The sequence below is a fragment of the Hylobates moloch genome, unplaced genomic scaffold (assembly GCF_009828535.3).
Source record: "Hylobates moloch isolate HMO894 unplaced genomic scaffold, HMol_V3 SCAFFOLD_9, whole genome shotgun sequence".
Classification (NCBI taxonomy): domain Eukaryota; kingdom Metazoa; phylum Chordata; class Mammalia; order Primates; family Hylobatidae; genus Hylobates; species Hylobates moloch.
Genome location: NW_026652284.1, coordinates 9,619,508 through 9,639,076, shown reverse-complemented (window position 1 = coordinate 9,639,076; position 19,569 = coordinate 9,619,508). Strand labels below are relative to the sequence as shown.

General features: G+C 39.9%; 1 protein-coding gene across 13 annotated transcripts in view; it reads right to left on the bottom strand.

The window, feature by feature from the left end:
* Positions 1-19,569, bottom strand: part of KIF1B (kinesin family member 1B) — a 170,583-nt gene that overhangs the window by 93,746 nt on the left and 57,268 nt on the right. For 4 of the 13 annotated variants that reach the window (XM_058443749.1, XM_032758878.2, XM_032758867.2 and 1 more), the window contains 8 exons: positions 19,207-19,224; positions 16,915-16,990; positions 16,009-16,087; positions 14,273-14,415; positions 13,259-13,300; positions 9,888-10,099; positions 1,270-1,349; positions 308-383 (listed from right to left, as the gene is read on the bottom strand). In XM_058443749.1, coding sequence (XP_058299732.1) covers positions 308-383; positions 1,270-1,349; positions 9,888-10,099; positions 13,259-13,300; positions 14,273-14,415; positions 16,009-16,087; positions 16,915-16,990; positions 19,207-19,224 — 726 coding nt within the window. The remainder of the gene's footprint in view (positions 1-307; positions 384-1,269; positions 1,350-9,887; positions 10,100-13,258; positions 13,301-14,272; positions 14,416-16,008; positions 16,088-16,914; positions 16,991-19,206; positions 19,225-19,569) is intronic. The other 9 variants (XM_032758881.2, XM_032758871.2, XM_032758875.2 and 6 more) reach the window with 4 other exon arrangements.

The window sequence follows — 19,569 nt, the reverse complement described above, 5'->3', positions numbered from 1 at the left end:
GGCTGGGAATTTAAGAGAAAGCAACAAATAAAGATGACTAAACAAACTGAATCATGGCCAAAAGTTACAGACATATTGCCTGTAGGTTTTTTCTTTTGCAAATAGTAAACAAGATAGGCATTTTAGAAATAGGCTGCCTTTGTACTTTAAGACCATGCTCTAAGATGAATTCAGAAATATCTGAAATTAAGGCAAATATCAAGATAATAAGGGGGAGAGTAGGTCCTGAAAGACATGAAGTGCCCCAGTAACAAAGACAAACAAAAAGTGTCTCTGTCTGATTAGATTTCACAACATTGCTTCCTACCTTTTTAGGTGAGAAAACCCCTAGGGTTCCTCCATCTTCCCGAATGGCAACTCCCATCTCAGCCAACAAAGCCTCTCTAGGAAAAAACAGGTTTATCAGAATACTAATACCAAAATGTCAATTAAATCAATCTAATATGAATTGGAAAATAAAGCCTGCAAAGCATAAACAACTGGCCATGTTTATAGCCAATAATGCAAACATAAAATAATGTGCTTATCTCATCATTAATGAGAAGTTATTTCTAAAAGCAACATCACATTCAAAATAAATTAAATCTTGCTTTGTTAAAGTTATATTCACTGAGATAAGAACTTTGTCTCAACTGACTTTGGGATAGTCAATAATTCATAAATGATATGCATATTAATATAAAAAAGAAAAGAAGAGGCTATTCCTTTTTTTTTTTTGAGACAGAGACTTGTTCTGTCACCCAGGCTGGAGTGCAGTGGCACCATCTCAGCTCACTGTAAGCTCTGCCTCCCAGGTTCACGCCATTCTCCTGCCTCAGCCTCCCGAGTAGCTGGGACTACAGGCGCCCACCACCATGCCCGGCTAATTTTTTTTGTATTTTTAGTAGAGATGGGGTTTCACTGTGTTAGCCAGGATGGTCTTGATCTCCTGACCTTGTGATCCGCCCACCTCAGCCTCCCAAAGTGCTGGGATTACAGGTGTGAGCCACTGCGCCTGGCCAATATTTTCCATTTTTTATGAATCCCTAGCAACATGTAATATGGTAACTATTAAACCTGTGACTCCCTAGATAATATTTAAATATGTAGATGTCATTTCAAAGCATAAATTCAACTGGCCATAAATCCCTGTCCATTTTTCTTGGTTTCGTTTTGTGTTTTAGAAGGGCAGATTATTTGATTTTAATTTATATTTTATCTTTTCTTACGATAAAGTAACCCACATCCCCTAGAAAACTTAGAAACATTTCCAGATTTTAACCTCCTGACCTCTCCATTCTGATGGCCTCTGTTTTACGAAGCTTCTCTTCCCAAGTTTCATTCAACTCAGCAATGATCTTCTCTGATTCCTAAGGAAGGAAGTGCACAGTTAAAGCGGCAAACAGTCTTATAATTTAACATACCATGCTAGAAAAGCAAGAAGCAAATCATGCCCTTTGAGGATACAGGCCAGAATTAAATGTAAAGAGATTTTTCCTTTATTAATATGTAAGACAAGAATCATAAAGATTAGGCCTAAAACTAAATCAACCCCAAACAAATAAATCCTCCAAGTCCTTTTTTTTTTTTTTGAGACGGAGTCTTCCTCTGTCACCAGGCTGCAGTGGCATGATCTCAGCTCACTGCAACCTCACCTCTGGGGTTCAAGTGATTCTCCTGCCTCAGCCTCCCGAGTAGCTGGGACTACAGGCACGTGCCACCACGCCCAGTTAATTTTTGTATTTTTAGTAGAGATGGGGTTTCACCATGTTGGCCAGGATGGTCTCAATCTCTTGACCTCATGATCCACGTGGGCGTGGTGGCAGGCGCCTGTAATCCCAGCTACTCGGGAGGCTGAGGAAGGAGAATGGCATGAACCCGGGAGGCAGAGCTTGCAGCAAGCCGAGATCGCGCCACTGCACTGCAGCCTGGGCAACAGAGCGAGACTCCATCTCAGAAAAAGAAAAAAAAGAATAAAGTTCCCAAACGTATTTACTGCTTTTGTTTCACTACAATTTCGCCATAACACACTAATCTCCTGAACACAACCCAACAGTCAACATAGAAAGGTTTAGTATTAAATCGCATCTGAAGGCACACAGCACTGAAGTGACAATTTACTAATCACTTGCTGAGTGTTTACACTTATATAAATATAAGAACCTAATGCATATAGGGTTTAAAACCTAGATAACGAGTTGGTAGGGGCAGCAAACCACCATGGCACATGTATTCCTATGTAACAAGCCTGCACATTCTGCACATGTATCCTGGAACATAAAGTAAAATTTAAAAAATAAATTAATTAAATTAAATTTAATTTAATTTAAAAAGAACCAAAACATGTTTCCTGCTCTCAAGGAGGTTACTATATACTAGAGAGAGAGAGAAGTAAGTGATGATTTATTCATTCAATACTTATATACAACCCCATTACATATTAAGCCTTGTTCAAGGCACCTATGGATATGGCAGAGAACAAAATCTCTGCCTTCATAAGATCTACATCGTAGTAAGGAGACTGATATAATCCTATTTATTTATTTATTTATTTATTTTGTTTGTCTGTTTGAGACAGAGTCTCATTCTGTCGTCCAGGCTGGCGTACAGTGGTGCAATCTCGGCTCACTGCAACTTCCACCTCCCAGGTTCAAGCGATTCTCCTGTCCCAGCCTCCCGAGTCGCTGGGACTGCAGGTGCACACCACTATGTCCGGCAAGTTTTTGTATTTTTAGTAGATATGGAGTTTCACCATATTGGTCAGGCTGGTCTTGAACTCCTGACCTCAGGTGATCCGCCCGCTTCAGCCTCCCAAAGTGCTGGGATTACAGGTGTGAGCCACCGTGCCCTGCCATGATATAATCCATTTTAATCAATAAGTACACAATTTATGCCAGATAGAGGCAAGTGCTCCAGAGAAAAATAAAGCAACAAAAGGAAAGAACACATGGGGAAGGGTAGGTGAGGGAGCAATCTAAAGTGAGGTTGTCAGGACAGGCCTCACAGAGTCAGTGATATGTGAGCAGAGATCAAAGAAGAGCAGAAGCTGCCATGTGGGTATGCTGAGAGTGGGAAAGTACCTGGAGTTTTCTAGGAATAATGTGTTGCTAGAGCAGCATGTCTGAGGACTGAGAACGAATACAGCAGGAGATAAGAGAACAGTGTACTAAGCGCCAGAACTGGAGTATTCATAGGTCTCTGTAACATGGGTGAATCAAGGCTGAGTGAGGCCCAGACAGAGAAATGAAGGACAAGTAGCAATTAGGCAAAGAATGGAAGGAAAAGGAGTACAAAAAAGGGGGATGAGCACATGCCAAAACAGGTGAAAATGCTGGTCATGGAGATGAAGTAAGAAAGTCAGATGATGATAATGAAATGATAGTAACAACGCTAGTAGTGATTAACAAGGAAAAGTGTTATAGTTCATCAAACACTTCAATGTATGATTCATATGATAACAAGTTACTAAAGAAGCCTGTGACCCCAAAACATAAATATCTACACAGAAAGCACTTGTGAGTAATAAACCTTAAGTTGTCTAGTGTTTGACTTTCTGGATCTCTTGGACTTCCAGAATATTACATGATTGGATGTTACCTCAAAACAAAAAACATACCAAAGGCAAGGGAACACGTGAAAAAAGCAAGAGCAAAGATTCAAGGCAGCAGCTGCAAAAGCAAAATAGTATATGAGTTTGGTGGAACAAATAGGATGATATGATTTAAAATAAAATTAAAAAAAAGAAAAAGAAAGATGAAGAACAACAACAACCAGCAAAGGTAGGCAAAGAGCAAAACAGATGAAAGAAGGAACCTGGGCATCAGTAAGGTTTACATCATGGCAGCCATGTAGGAGGTACTTTTTCAGAAAAGAGTTATACTTACAAGATGGAAGAAGCTAGAACAAGTCTGCGGTTGGGGGTGGCAAGGTGACAAAAACCACCTGAAATGGCTCTCATTAGGCTTCAGAACACACACAGAGGCTGAAAGCCTAAAACAGCTACCTGAATGGCATCTCTACACAGTCCTCAGCAGAAATGATTACCATGCAGTGCACGTGCCGCTCCACAAGTGGAGAACAAAAGTGTCATACTAGACGGCCAGCGAGCAAGACAAATCCACACAATTCCCTACGAAGTGAGAAGGCCAAGGACCAAGTTTTCAATAGTTTATCTATAAAGCACCACAAAAGTTATTCAACAACCATTAAGAGTGGTGTTAAATGCTTCTGCATAAGTGAGCTATGACTGCACCACTACACTCCAGCCTGAGCAACACAGTGAGCCCCTCTTTAAAAAAAGAAAATGCTTTTGCATATGACTGCCTTTTTCCTTTTTTTCTTTTCCTCCCAGCCCCACCCTGCATATGATTTTAAATAGGCAAATACAAGACAAGCTGATGATATAACCTACATAATTTTAAGGTCTATTAAAGATGGCTGGGTAGAAATCTATACAATCTTCTCAAAGTGAAAACCTTGAACAAACAGGACAACGGGATGTACCCGACCTAAACAAGGCATCTTGACTAGTATTTATTATAGTACTAACCACAACAAACCAACTGTTGATTATGGAATACAAACTGACATATGAGATATTTTAAAAATATTTCTTCCTAGTTGATTACCTTCAGAAAAAGGTTATTTCAGAGCAGAGGATTATCTGGTCATATTAAAGCCATCCTATTTTGGGGCAACTGTAGAACTCACTCTAAGAAAGCAAAATTACTGTCTAGGAATCCACTTACCATTTTGTAGCCAACTCTAATATGACTAATTTAATTTTACTTACCAACTGAAGGGTAAATCAGAACATGATCTCTTTGCAGAAAAGAGATTTAATGAGTAAGGTACAACTTTTATTTTCATTACAGTTTTCAGCTGCAATTTTTAGGTTGTCTAGAAAGCTATTTTTAAAAACTTTGAGGGAAACTTAGAGAAAATAATAACTGTGAGTCACATTAGCACAACTTCAGGGCTGAAAAAAAGCCTGTGAAATCATTTATTCTGGAATCATTCTTGAGATAAGAAAACTGGACCAGAGACAGGAGTTCAAGATCAGCTGGCTAACATGGCGAAACCCTGTCTCTACTAAAAATACAAAAATTAGCCAGGCGCAGTGGCACGCGCCTGTAGTCCCGGTTACTTGGGAGGCTGAAGCAGGAGATTCACTTGAACCTGGAAGGCAGAGGTTGCACTGAGCCAAGATGGTGCCACTGCGTTCCAACAGACCAGAGAAGCTAAGTGAGGCCACACTACTCACTGAGACAGGTCTAGAGCTATTTGCTGACTCACTATTCTTTCTTCAAATAAAGCAGGATCAGTAGGCTTTCAAGTAAATGTTCTATGAAACAGTTCACCCTAAGTTAAGAAAAAGTGAAGGATATTCTGTTCAGGCCTGAGTAGCAAACTTAGTATAAATAAGGGAAGCCAAGTGCAAAACAGCATTCAGTCTTAGGAGCATCAACTCATTCTGCTGGCAGGTAGGCATGCTGGTGTCCAGGGCTTCCCATACCCCCACTCTAGGGGCCTAATGTAAGATGAACTTGAAATGTGGATTCATGGTTCAGAAATGAGGGGTTGAGGAGATAAACCTTTAATCCTCCTCCCTTTCTCTGAAAAAAAAAAAAAAAATTCCAAAAAACAGAGGGACACCAGGAACTCTTCTTTAAGCTCCGAGGAATGCCGGGCTCAGGTGTCATTCACTCTTTGGTCTCACGTCATATCTGTCTGCATCTCTAGCTATTTGTACAGCACTGGTTAATAAATTATGTTCATATAGCTAAACAATTTAATCTCTTCTTGATGATTCAGTTAAGAAAACAGAGAAATCACCAGGACAAGTTAGAAATATTTCCATGAAAAACACTTACTACACAGAACATTTGTTGAAGCCATTGAATCACCAAGGTTTTACTGTACTGAACATAGCATGCTTCCTAAATGGGTTCCGAATGTGGCCCTTGGGCTGCTTAGCACAGCATTTGTCCTTGCCTGCTTCTGTAATGGATATTTGTGGATATTTATAGGCTAAGCCTAAGCAACGGCACTCACAGTACTGACTGTGATGCCAGACTAATAAACACAAGAGCTGTGGCTACAGCTGCATGTTTAAAACCTTATTCGTCAGGAAGACCTGGCATGGGGGCTCATGCTTGTAATCCCAGCACTTTGGGAGGCTGAGGCAGGCGGATCACCTGTAGTCAGAAGTTTGAGACCAGCCTGGCCAATATGGCGAAACCCCGTCTCTACTAAAAATACAAAAATTAGCCAGATGTGGTGGTGCATGCCTGTAATCCCAGCTTCTCAGAAGGCTGAGGCAGCAGAATTGCTTGAACCTGGGAGGCGGAGGTCACGTTACTGCACTCCAGCCTGGGCAACAGAGCGAGACTCTGTCTCAAAAAAAAAAAGATATTTACAATGGTGTGACATGAATACCTAACACATGGAAAAAGGCTATTCAGTGAACAAAGCCACAGCAACATCATGTGTAAAAACAGTATCCAATCAACTCACCTTTTTTAAAGTCAAAAAGAAACAAACGGAAATAAAATGTTAGGAAAATAAACTAACCTCCTCTATTGCTGTTTTCCATTATAATATTTTTCTCCTGCAGCACCATGCCTTAGGAACCCAGTTCCTAGATATTCTCAAGCATTTCTACTGCACAACCATTGCCCTGGCGCTATGGATGAAAGATGTTATCTGCCTGCAGCATTAAAATGCAGGTCTGCCCGAAAGGAATTCTCACCATTCACGAAATAAGAGCAGAACTAAGGCACTTATGCCTCAGTGAACTACCACACTGCATTAAAAACTCAAGACAACACAAAACCCTAAGGAAGCTGTTTTCTTTCTAGAATAAAACTAGGGAAAACAGAAGAGTTCTTTATTTTGGTGTAAGGAAGAATTAAAACAGAGAAATTTGTTTTCTGATTGAAGTAATACAGTTTTGTTTTGTCTTGCTTTAGTAGGACATAGGGAAGTTGGAGGGAGAGTTCCCTGAATGACAGTGTTATTCCCTAGAAATGATTTGGAAGACACTGGGTAACCTGAATCTTGAAGAGTCTGGTTAATGTCTTGACTCCTAACATGTGACATTATTTTCAATTGGTCCCACTTGGCAGTTAGGGAGAAATTTCTCCTTTACATCAAGAGGAATGTCAAAGGAAAGGGTAATCTCAAGTGCATGCGCTAAGGCTTTAATAAGCAAATAGTTAAGACTTAAAATCCCCAAAGAAAAAGAACATTTTATATTAAGGACTCAGTAGTGGGAGTTTTACTTCTCATTCCCAAGGAGCTCCCTATTTCTCACTCTGGCTCTGAAAAGAGCCCTGCAAAGCCACATGGTCACTGACGCCTATTGTGAGAAAATGTGTGAATGGAGTCTTACCACTCCTCTTCAGTAAGGTCTTTAGTAAAATTTCAAAGTCAATTTTACCAACAGCAAAAGTTATCCTGCAGCCTACAACATTTAATGGATAGATTTCTCACTAGTTCTCCCTTTGCTAGGTGTTGCAGAACTTCACTTACTTTCCACTTACATGTTCTGAAGGAAGAAACAAGAACATTATTTTTGTTTTTTTTTTTTTTTTTGAGATGGAGTCTCGCTCTGTTGCCCAGGCTGGAGGGCAGTGGTGCGATCTTAGCTCACTGTAACCTCCGCCTCCTGGGTTCAAGGGATTCTCCTGCCTCAGCTTCCCAAGTAGCTGGGACTACAGATGCACGCCACCACGCCCGGCTAATTTTTCTATTTTTATTTATTTATTTTTTGAGACAGAGTCTCACTCTGCCACCCAGACTGGAGTGCAATGGCGCGATCTCCAGGCTGTGCAACCTCCGCCTCCCAAGTTCAAGTGATTCTTGTGCCTCACCCTCCAAGCAGCTGGGATTACAGGCATGTGCCACCATGCTCGGCTAATTTTCTTATTTTTAGTTGAGATGGGGTTTCACCATGTTGGCCAGGCTGGTCTTGAACTCCTGATCTTAAGTGATCTGCCTGCCTCAGCCTCCCAAAGTGCTGGGATTACAGGCATGAGCCACTGCGCCTGGCTTAATTTTTTTGTATTTTCAGTAGAGATGGGGTTTCACTGTTGGCCAGGTGGGTCTTGAACTCCTGACCTCAGATGATCCGCCCACCTTGGCCTCCCAAAGTGCTGGAATTACAGGCATGAGCTACCGTGCCCGGCCTTATTTTTGTTTCTAAAGCATGTTTTTTTGAGATAGCGTCTTGCTCTGTCACTCAGGCTGGAGTGCAGCAGTACAATCACAGCTCACTGCAGCCTTAAACTCCTGAGCTAAAATGATCCTCCTGCCTCAGCATCCCAAAGTACTGGGTTTACAGGTGTGAGCCACCATGCCCGGCCCACACTGTACTTTTGAAGTAAGTAAAATGTCAAGGGAAAAGGTAGGCTGATTAAGAAAGAAAAAGCAGAACCTCTTTCTTCATATAAAATCTTTTTCAGCCTCACATGAAAATTAAAATGAAAGCATCTGACATATTCAATCATCAAGCTTAATTCACTTTAGTGTTAGAGTTTTTCAGCAAGCCTTTTACCTATTAAATGTGTCAATGTGTCACTGTTCTCTATCATCCTTGCATGAGTGGCAGTCAAGGGGAATACCAAGTGACTGTGAAGAGGACTACTGGCTGGCAGCATGACTGCAACTTCTCAGACTCTTAAAAAGTGTTCCTTGTCCTCCCTGTGTCCCCTACTCTAGCACTCTTGAACACAATGGCTAAAACGTATGGGTCAAACTATCTTCCTGGAGGTGACAAGTAGGGAAAGAAAAAATATTTGCTTCAAAGCAGATGATGCTGTCACAGTCATCTGATGGGTGGTAGGATTCCTGCACAGCTTTCAGCACTGCAGGTGACAACTGTCTGTGCATTGAATTAATTGAGGAGGATGAGAAGCAGCTATCAGTCAGAAGGCTCTGCTGCTCTTAACTTTCGTATTCATACAAAGAGATAAGATCGAACCTGACAGAGCCAGCAAGGGGCTGGGAAATACCTCCAACAGCAAAGCTGGGAGCCATAGGCCAGTAATCTGCATACATGCAGCACTATGGCCCTGTGACTCCATGGGTACCAGCGTAGGAGGAGATAACCTTCCTGTACAGTAATCATAGGGTATCAAGGCTTTCTGTGAACTTCTAGAAGATATAACTTAATAAGTATCTGAATAAACCTGGAACAGCTACTCAAATGTTCAATCTTTTTTTTTTTTTTTTTTTGAGACGGAGTCTCACATGTCCCCCAGGCTGGAGTGCAGCGGCACGATCTCGGCTCACTGCAAGCTCCGCCTCCCAGGTTCATGCCATTCTCCTGCCTCAGCCTCAGGAGTAGCTGGGACTATAGGTGCCCGCCAACACACCTGGCTAATTTTTTGTATTTTTAGTAGAGACAAAGTCTCACCGTGTTAGCCAAGATGGTCTTGATCTCCTGACCTCGTGATCCACCCGCCTCGGCCTCCCAAAGTGCTGGGATTACAGGCATGAGCCACCACGCCCAGCCCAAACTTTATCCTTATTAACAGAGGCATGGCTCTACACAGAATTCCATCTTTGAATGAAACCACATTTCCAAATAAATTTCTAACAAAACAATTTCACTGTAACTTGAAGTACTACCCCAGAATTAACGTACACATCTATTAATCCGTTACTCCGCCTTGCCAGCCTATGAACTGCCCATGCACTTTTCCCAACTCTGCCTGGCCATGTCAGACTCAGGCATTCTAGTGAAAATAAATTAACTTACAAAGCAGAAAATTCAATTTTCAGGATACCTCTAAGAGTCAGAGAGTTCTCCATATGCTGAGTCGAAATCTTAGTGATTTTTACTCCTAGTTCTTCCTTGTGGAGCTATATAGAATACCTTGTGTTCAGTCTGAACTATTACTTACCTTTAAACGTTCAATAGCTTCCTCTCCTCCAGGTGTAGACATGATCCTCTCTTGAATACTGGTCACAGACGTCAAGCCCACCTGACTACTGAGTGAGCAGGAAGATGGGGATGAAGTGAGGGACCCCATGGATGCTGTGGAAAAATGGCCAGGGCGTTGATTCTCAGAGGCTAGCAAGTACCTATGCTTATTGTTCTGAAAATCTTTCAGATCTGGGAGATAGAAAGAAGAGAAGGCAGAAAAAGTAGGGAAAAGGGAAAGAAGTAGAGGAAGAAAAAGACAGGAAGGAATATCGTTGTAAGAAAGGACAGCATTAAAGCGCCAAGACCAAGACACGCTATAATACAAACACAGGTTACAACTGTTCTAGATGGCAGTTCTAAAACATGTCTGTCTTTAATAGTGGTATCCTAGAGGTTCAGAATCATTTCTGCATTTACAAACTAAAAGATTCCAATGTAGGTTAACACTGTATCTCGCAGGGGGATAAACCAGAGCCTCAAAGGATACTGCTTAGGCACTCTCCCTAAAAAGGCCAAACTATCTTCCATTTAGTCTTTCTAGTGTTCCCAGTCTACAATGTCTTCAGATTTACACTTTTCCAGTAGTTTGTAATAGTAAGGGGAAAACAATGATCATTTATTTATCAATAATAATCCATATTAGTCTGGCTCAGTGTTATATGTAATTCAGCAAAAATTTCCAAGAAAATGTTATAGTTAAAACAAAATTTGTGCACTGAGTAGTATGCTTTGTATGGCAACATTTCAACATGCTAAAAGGATTTTTAATATGTCTTAAATAAAAAAGGGGTAATTATAGAAATGAGAGGAATTTTGTATAAGTCCTAGTTAAAAACTCAGGACTAATTGATTGCCTCAACAGGGAAGAACAATTAGCAGATTAATGAGTTTTAGTGTAGGTTCCATTCTTCTGTCAGAGCAAGCAAAAAATAAGGCTGATTATTTGCTAATTTAAGGCCCTTAATTAGCCTAACAGTACAATCATGGGTCACTGCTAAGCCTGCTTCCTAGTATAAAATGCACGTTTTAGGAACATACTTCCATTTACTAAGTCTCTAATAGAACTGTTAATTTTGCTTTTAAACTCAGTATTGGTAAAAGAAAAAAAATTTAAGCCACAAACAACAAAATTAATTAATTTGCTGTTTGTACTTTCTTTCATTACTTTCTTTCATTAGTCATCCTTCGCAAAAAGATACCAAAGGTAAATCATAAGTATTGGTGCAATCTAACTTTAAAATTAGCTTATTTCTAACTCTGAGAAATTAAAATTCATAGCAAAACTAAGTAAGTTTTCCTTAAAGGAGATGAGTCAATACACATAGCTGGAAAAAAATACTATTAGTTCTCCCTGGGCTTACTCATCTCTACTATTTAATTAAAGCCAGTTTTTTAACTCCCTTAAAGCCAGTGGTTGCTTCAAGACAGTTTGAAAACCACCATCTGCAAATACAGAACATAGGGCAACAAGCAAAGTGGCATCTTTTAAAAGGGGGATAGGGATTAGAGCAAAAAATTAGCCATCGGGGGAAAAGACCAGGATGGACAGAGTTTAGGTCCAATGGTCACATGCAAGCCCTAAAAGGAATTAAGAGAAATAGATCAAAATGGAAACTGAGAAGTAGTCAGGGCTGCTTTCCCTCAGGAATACAGAATTAAAACTTAGTCATGCATGGTCTTTCAGGAAATGCCGCAGCTGCTAAGAAAAGAGGTAGGCAACAAGCTGGCAGCAGCAACACCTTGAGCACAAAAGCAAAAAGAAGAAGGCACCTTTTCCACACCAGTATCGTTGAGCTTTGGAAATCTCAGACAGAGCTGTTGCAGTCCAAGAGTTACTTCTGTATCAGGACATTATAGTGCCTTTAAGCCCTAACCTCATAACCACAGCCAGGGCTATATTTGATTTCTCCTATGCATTTTCTCACTGTCTGTCAGGCCTCATTACATGCCTTACTGTAGAAAAAAGCAACTCAGGTGGCCGGGCTCGATGGCTCACACCTGTAATACCAGCACTTTGGGAGACCGAGGCAGGAGGATGACGAGGTCAAGAGATTGAGACCATCCTGGCCAACACGATGAAATCCCATCTCTATTAAAAATATAAAAATAAGCTGGGCGTGGTGGTGTGCACCTATAGTCCCAGCTACTCGGGAGGCTGAGGCAGGAGAAATCCCTTGAACTCGGGCAGCGGAAGTTGCAGTGAGCCGAGATTCCGCCACTGCACTCCAGCCTGGCGACAAAGCAAGACTCCATCTCAAAAAAGAAAAGAAAAAAGAAGAAACAACTCAGTACGAATCGAAAAATTAACCCCAAAATCAAGACATTTTTCTTCTAAAATAACAATTTCTTGATGAATTACCTTAAAAGGGTAAGAAATAATTTCCTCACCAACTTAAGATATATATGGAGAGAATAATGGGGTTCATGTGACTCTCTAAAAATGTTTGAGTCATTTTAGACACCTCAGTTATTTTAATTTGTGACTTATGAAAAGAGGAATAGCTGGGTGTGGTGGCTGACATCTATAATCCTAGCACTTTGGGAGGCCGAGGCAGGAGGACTGCTTGAGGTCAGGGGTTCCAGACCAGCCTGGGAAACATAATGAGACCCCTCACCTCTACAAATTAAAAATTAAAAAATTAGCCAGGTATGGCAGCGAACAACTGTAGTCTCAGATACTCAGGAAGCTGAGCTGGAAAGATCACTTGAGCCCAAGAGTTCAAGGCTGCAGTGGGCCATGATCATGTCATTACACTCCAGCTTGGGTGACAAAGTGAGACTGTCTTAAAAAAAAAAAGGAAAAAACGTTTATCTAATCATTCCGAGGCCCAAGATATGGAGAAAAGCAACTTAGCACAAGTACTCATGAGTCTTAGCCCAACATTTACAGAGCTCTTAAATCACAGATAGTTTTGCTGACTAAAAATGATTATTGGTAAAAGGAACATAAGAAAATATTTTCAGAGCCATTAACAGAATTAAAAGGGACAATATATTCAAGGTGCCTAGAATAGGGCCTGGCATATTATGCACAATCAGTAAGTGTCAGTTGCTATCATCTATGATTTTTTGATTTAATTTAATCACAAAGGGAAAAACTGAAGAGCAGAAGCAGCAAGAGATTCTTAAGCCTTTCAACTTCACTCAAGCCACAAACTGAAATTCAGCAAAGATTAGTTTGCTAAATGAAGAAGGGCAAAAATAGGATCATTTCTGATTCTATACTATGCTCTGTCTGGGATTTCTCTGTAAGGATTGCCGGCATGCAAAGCTCATTTTAAGGCTGATCCAGCAGAGGCAGATTAGCAAGTCAGAGTACTGGAAATAACCAATATGTGAAATACACACATTTGCTTCCACTTCCAGAGTAATCATCGATCAATGGATCAACTGAAGGTAAGCAGGAGGGAAAATACGAGAAGGGTCAAAGTTCAGGTTCAGTAGTGACATAGATAGGGAACAGAGCAGTTTTTGGCATTTGGGGAGATGAAAAGTTAATACTTAGAATATGGTATCATTTTTACAAACGGTATTCATCTAAACTCGGACTCTAATCAATAAGAAGAATTAAACTAGAAGAGGCCTTGAAAATCTTATTAGAACTTCAAGGAATATAAGATTAATTTTACACTAAAAAAATGTTTTACTAAACTAACCCATATTCTACCATATTCTATTCCTATATGAATAATCCATTTTACTCACTTAAGAGAACTTCTGAATAAGCCATTGGATAGGCACATCACGAAGATTTTTTAAGATATTTTAAGATAAATTTTAATACAACATTGTAAAACAATACTCTCTGGAAGTGTAGTTCTTGAACTTCATAGGAATTGAACTTTTCCCCTTCATATGTTCATAGGCAGCAGGGGGCACTCTAGCATTTTACAGGAGGCGGGGGCCATTCAAAGGTGAATCTTATCTGAAGGTAGGCTTGAATGGTACGTTTCTTATATTACTGCCACTACACTAATCCAGAGCGACCCATGAAACAAAACTCAAAATTTCACATAACATTTCTATGAAGTAATTAATTGCTCAGTGATAACGGTTTAACATTCCAAATAAACTTCACTGCTGATCTAAAACAGAATTCTAACAAAAATACTAGTGACATATTTGTGATTTAAAAACTAATTTCATGAGTTCAAATGGATAGCCTGGTACATATTACATAAAGGAATCTAGAGATCATTTCCATTGGGTTTTTTAAGGAAAAAGAAAAAAAACAAAACATTTTCACTACCATTTAGCTTCATCATGCTCCTTAACTTCAAGTTTATTTTAAATATAAGAACCCTGAATAAGAACCTTGAAGAAGAAAGGATTAGATTTTGTAATGATCCTTAATTCACTTACTATCAATAATATCTCCCAGGCCCTGAGCACGAAGAAGGTCCTTCAGCCGTGTCACCTCCTCCTTTAATTCACGAACCAGTTTGGCATTGGGGTCCTCATTGATAACAGCATTGCATTTAATTTGTTTTGCACGATCTGCATATCTAGATCCAAAAAGAAAATTCATTCTTGTCATTTCTCATATGTTCTACTTCTCATAAGTAACATACTATTATCTCTAAATCAAATATCCTGAGTGTTTACATTTTATGAGCCTTGATAATAATACATTTGTATAAAGCTTTATAGTACCTATTAAAGATGAAGAAAAAGGCTCAGACGAATTTAAGCGATTTGCCCAAGATCACAATGGAAATAACAGCGAGAGGACTTAAACCCAACTATGAGACTGTATAGTGTTTATTCCATTACATCAAGTGTCTTTCATGGAAGAAGCGTAGAGAGTTCCAAACTAAAGTAATGAAACCTACTCATACATAAAAAAATAGGCCTTGGGCGGCAGCTCACACCTGTAATCCCAACACTTTAGGAGGCCAAGTGGGGAGGATCACTTGAGGCCAGGAATTTGAAACCAGCCTGAGTAACATAATAAGACCCCCCATCTCTACAAGAAATTTTTAAAAATTAGCCAGGCCTAGTGGCATGCGCCTATAGTCTTAGCTACTTGGGAGGCTGAAGTAGGAGGATCACATGAGCTCAGATGTCTGAGCCTGCAGTGAGCTACAATCTTGCCACTGCACTCCAGCTTGGGCCACATAGCAAGACTCCATCTCAAAAACAAAAACTAACAAACAAAAAAAACTTCTTATGAACATTCTGTTGGTAATTGTTTTTTCTTTTTTTTTTTTTAAGAGACAGAGTCTATGTTGCCTAGGCTGACCTCAAACTCCTGTGCTCAAGTGATCCTCCTGCCTCAGCTTTCCAAGTAGCTAGGACTACAGGTGCACACCACTGCACCTGGCTATGTTGGTAATTTTTTAATATTGCCACATATTCCTATAATTTTATTATTTATTATGACTTCAGAATTTCTTTCTTTCTTTTGTTTTTTTTTTGAGACGGAGTCTCGCTCTGTCTCCAGGCTGGAGTGCAGTGGCGCCATCTCAGCTCACTGCAACCTCCGCCTCCCAGGTTCAAGCAATTCTCCTTCCTCAGCCTCCTGAGTAGCTAGGCTTACCGGTGCATGGCACCACGCCCGACTCATTTTTGTATTTTTAGTAGAGATGGGGTTTTCACCATGTTGGCCAGGCTGGTCTCAAACTCCTGACCTCAAGTGATCCGCCCACCTCAGCCGCCCAAAGTGGTGGGATTACAGGTGGGGGCCACCGCGCCCAGCTGACTTCAGCATTTCTATAATGACAAACACCACAAGAAGGGGGACACTTCTTTTTATAGAAATGAGTAAGAAAATGTCACTATTATCTAAAAGTTACCCAAAAATCTCACTTGAGCAATTTAAAAATCTTTCCTATGAAAAAGCTCCTGCCTTATCTAGGTATCCATGAGGGATAAAAAAATAAAAAGTTCATACCTTTCCTAATGAAACTGAAAACCATAAAGAGGTAAATTCTATTATAATACAAATCACTTTTTCCCTAAGTTTTCCCTGTTATGAGAGGAAAGGAACATTATTTACATAAATAACTACCCAGACAGCATAAAAATATCCATGGTATCACAAAATGGCTTCTGATGGCAATGTGGTCTATGTTGCTACTGAGATCAAAAGAAAGTACCTCAGAGTGCTCAAAGTCTCATCATAGTTGATATCCGCGGGGCTCAGAGCAGCAACCATTGCAGTCCGGGAATTGCCACCTAAAAAGATTAATCATGAGTATCTCAAATCACACTCATTTTAAAAGAAAAATTTTATGGACTGTGTCAAATCTGTTATTGTAACCTCAGATCCTAAGATTTAATGTAATGTCAAATTTCTTTTTTTTTTTTTGAGAGGGAGTCTCACTCTTTCACCCAGGCAGGTGGATCACCTGAGGTCAAGAGTTCGAGACCAGCCCAGCCAACATGGCAAAACCCTGTCTCTACTAAAAGTACAAAAAAATTAGCCGGGCATGGTGGTGTGTGCCTGTAATCCCAGCTACTCGGGAGGCTGAGGCAGGAGAACTGCTTGAACCCGGGAGGCGGAGGCTGCAGTGAGCCAAGATTGCGCCACCGCACTCCAGCCTGGGCAACAGTGTGAACTCCATCTCAAAAAAAAAAAAAAGAAAAAAAAAAACAGTAGGAGAGGTGAATGAAGAACAGTGATTTGAAGGTCTGAAAACATCAGCAATGAGGAGGAATAAGGGTTGGCAATGTCTAATTTTGTGCACCTCAGAGAAACATGGAGTTTTGAAATAACTTTGAAGAAAGAGCAATAATCTGAAGCAGGTATGGGGAGTTGGGAGGAACAACTACTGCACAGTTCATGCCCTGAAGTAAATGAGATACGGGAGTATACCCTGGCTTAAAACCAAGGGAATCCAACCAACTGAAATTAGGAATAAAAATGAAAGCAGGCAGGGAACACTCAAGTAGTGACATGAATATCTAGAGATTATTTGTCTCCAAAACAGACACAGGACAATTAACCACAAAAGATAATCAAAGTTAAAAAGATGACTACTTTTCACTAGTGGTCAACATACCTAAATTTTCTCGAAGGAGCCAAGTAAGTACAGAATCCCTGTAGGGAATAAAATCTGTTTTCTTCTTCTTTTTACTCTATTAAAGGAAAAGGAATGGTCTTAGCATTTTTTGTTAGGGAAAAAAATTCCCAAGAAAGGCAAATCAGTCTAAAATTCCCAAGTAAATTAAATTACAGTACAACCCCAACACTGTGGAAGTTTATCATTCATAGTTTCAATTCTTCACAATACCAAAAACTCACGCAATAAGGTAATTTTTTCATTTTACATTTTATTTTGAAAACTGTGTAATATATACAACAGTTGAGAGAGCAGTATAATGAGCTACCATACCCAATGTGCAGCTTCAACCATTATCAATACTCTGCCAATCATCTTTCAATTATCCCCCAAACACTTTTCTACAACTTTTTATTTTCCTGACCCATTTTGAAGTCAGTTGCAGACCTCATCTCCATTTACCCCTAAACACTTCAGCATATGAGAACATTCTCTTACACAGAAAACAATGACCAAATTCAAAAAATTTAACATCAACACAATACTATTACCTAATATCCTGTCCATATCATTTTTTTCCCTTTTTCTTACTGTGAAGGAAAAGCTTATGTTTTTTAAAAACAAAACAAAACACCACAAGACCATTATCGCACTTACCAAAATAAACAATAATTCCCTAACATCATCGAATACCCTACCCTCAATTTTTATTTTTGCACAGGGGAAAATACTAATCTTGTGCGTTCCAGGTTGGATGTGTAGGAGCAAGTCATCCAGTTAGTGAATTTACTTGGCCAACCACCATGTCATTGGTTGGGTTGTTGCAAATCTAGTAACTTGTAAAATAATACTCATTTGGTCTCTTTGAAAGGAAATTATGCTCAAAATAATCCAATTGCTAATTTAGAAAGATGAATGTTCTATTAAGTCTACTTATTCTGCTTTCTTCATGATCCTTCTTATTACCACAGGATAAAGCAAAAAGCACCAATGAAAAGGCAGTGCTTAAATGAAAAAAAATTATATTCTCTAAAAGTAAAAATTAATGCAAATGCTTTACAGGTAACAGCTACTCAAATATATGCTGGCTGACTACTGCGTTGTGACACTTTAAGAAGCTACTAAGGGGAGGCCGGGTGCAGTGGCTCATGCCTGTAATCCCAGTACTTTGGCAGGCCGAGGTGGGTGGATCACTTGAGATCAGGAGTTCGAGACGAGCCTGGCCAACATGATGAAACCCCGTCTCTACTAAAAATACAAAAAATTAGCCAGGGGTGGTGGCGGGCACCTGTAATCTCAGCTACTTGGGAGGCTGAGGCAGGACAATCACTTGAACCCGGAAGGTGGAGGTTGCAGTGAGCCGAGATCATGCCACTGTACCCCAGCCTGGGCAGCAGTGTGAGACCTGGTCTCCAAAAAAAAAAGAAGCTACTAAGGGGAAAGCCAGGGCCTCACTGATAAACACCACTCCAGCAAATCAGCGTTTTATAATTCAGTCCTGGTATAAAGCAAGGTTAAACTAAGGATGATCCTACTATTGCACAAGCACTTTTTCTATTCAGAAAAAGGGTACTACATGGCTAGCCTCTTAGTGGCTGGTCTTGTGGTGTTTTTTTTTTTTCTTTTGAGGAGGAAAGGGAGTAGGCAAGGAACATTTTAATTCCATCTCTTATTAAATATGTCCACATCATCTCATTCCACTCTACCCACAGACACACAATCCACCAATCAGAAAGTTATTTCCAATAGCAGGTTCAATTTTAGATTGCACAGACCTCAAGGGAGAATTAAGCCTTTCAGTCATTCAGATCAGCGGAACAAACTTTCACTCCACTATGTAATTCTTGAGGCCTAAAACTTCAGTTTAAAACCCGTGAATAGTTGGGACACTATGGGCATGCGCCACCATGCTCAGCTAATTTTTGTATTTTTGGTAGAGATGGGGCTTCACCATGTTGGCCAGACTGGTCTCGAACTTCTGACCTCAAATGATCCGCCTGCCTTGGCCTCCCAAAGTGCCGGGATTACAGGCATGAGCCACGATGCCCGGCCTTGTTCCTTTATTCTTAATTCCTTCTCCAAAGCATATCATGTTCTAGAAATTAATTTTGGTGTGAAATCTCATGATTTGTGGTCACCCTAAATTTACAGCCACTCTAAATTCCAGAGCCAGAGAACAAATGATGAAAAGATTTTTGAAGGTTCCATTCCTGCTTATGCCTCCATACACCCTGGTGAGGATTTAAAACATAAAAGTCAATTCTAGTTTATCTCTACCAATCCCCACTGTACCTTGCTAGTGCAGTTATCCTACAGGTGAAAGCATTTAAAGGAGAAAATAAGAACACAGTTATAGCCTCCAAGTAGAAAATTAGATTTTGTTTAAATTTCATGTCATAGATTATGATTTCTCCAAGACAAGCAAGAAAGCATTTCATTCTTCTTAGCAATTAAGAAGAGGTTTTAAACTAAACTAGAACACACAATGACTAATTTAAATAATGTAGACAATGAAGCCCCTAATTAAAAAAAAAAAAATTGTTGTAGTTTTACTGTTCTACCATTAAGGAGTAGGAAAGAACAAAACTATTAGGAAAAAAAAAAAAAAACTACTGGTCCTCAAATCAACAGCATTCACCAAAGCCAAACTGCTCA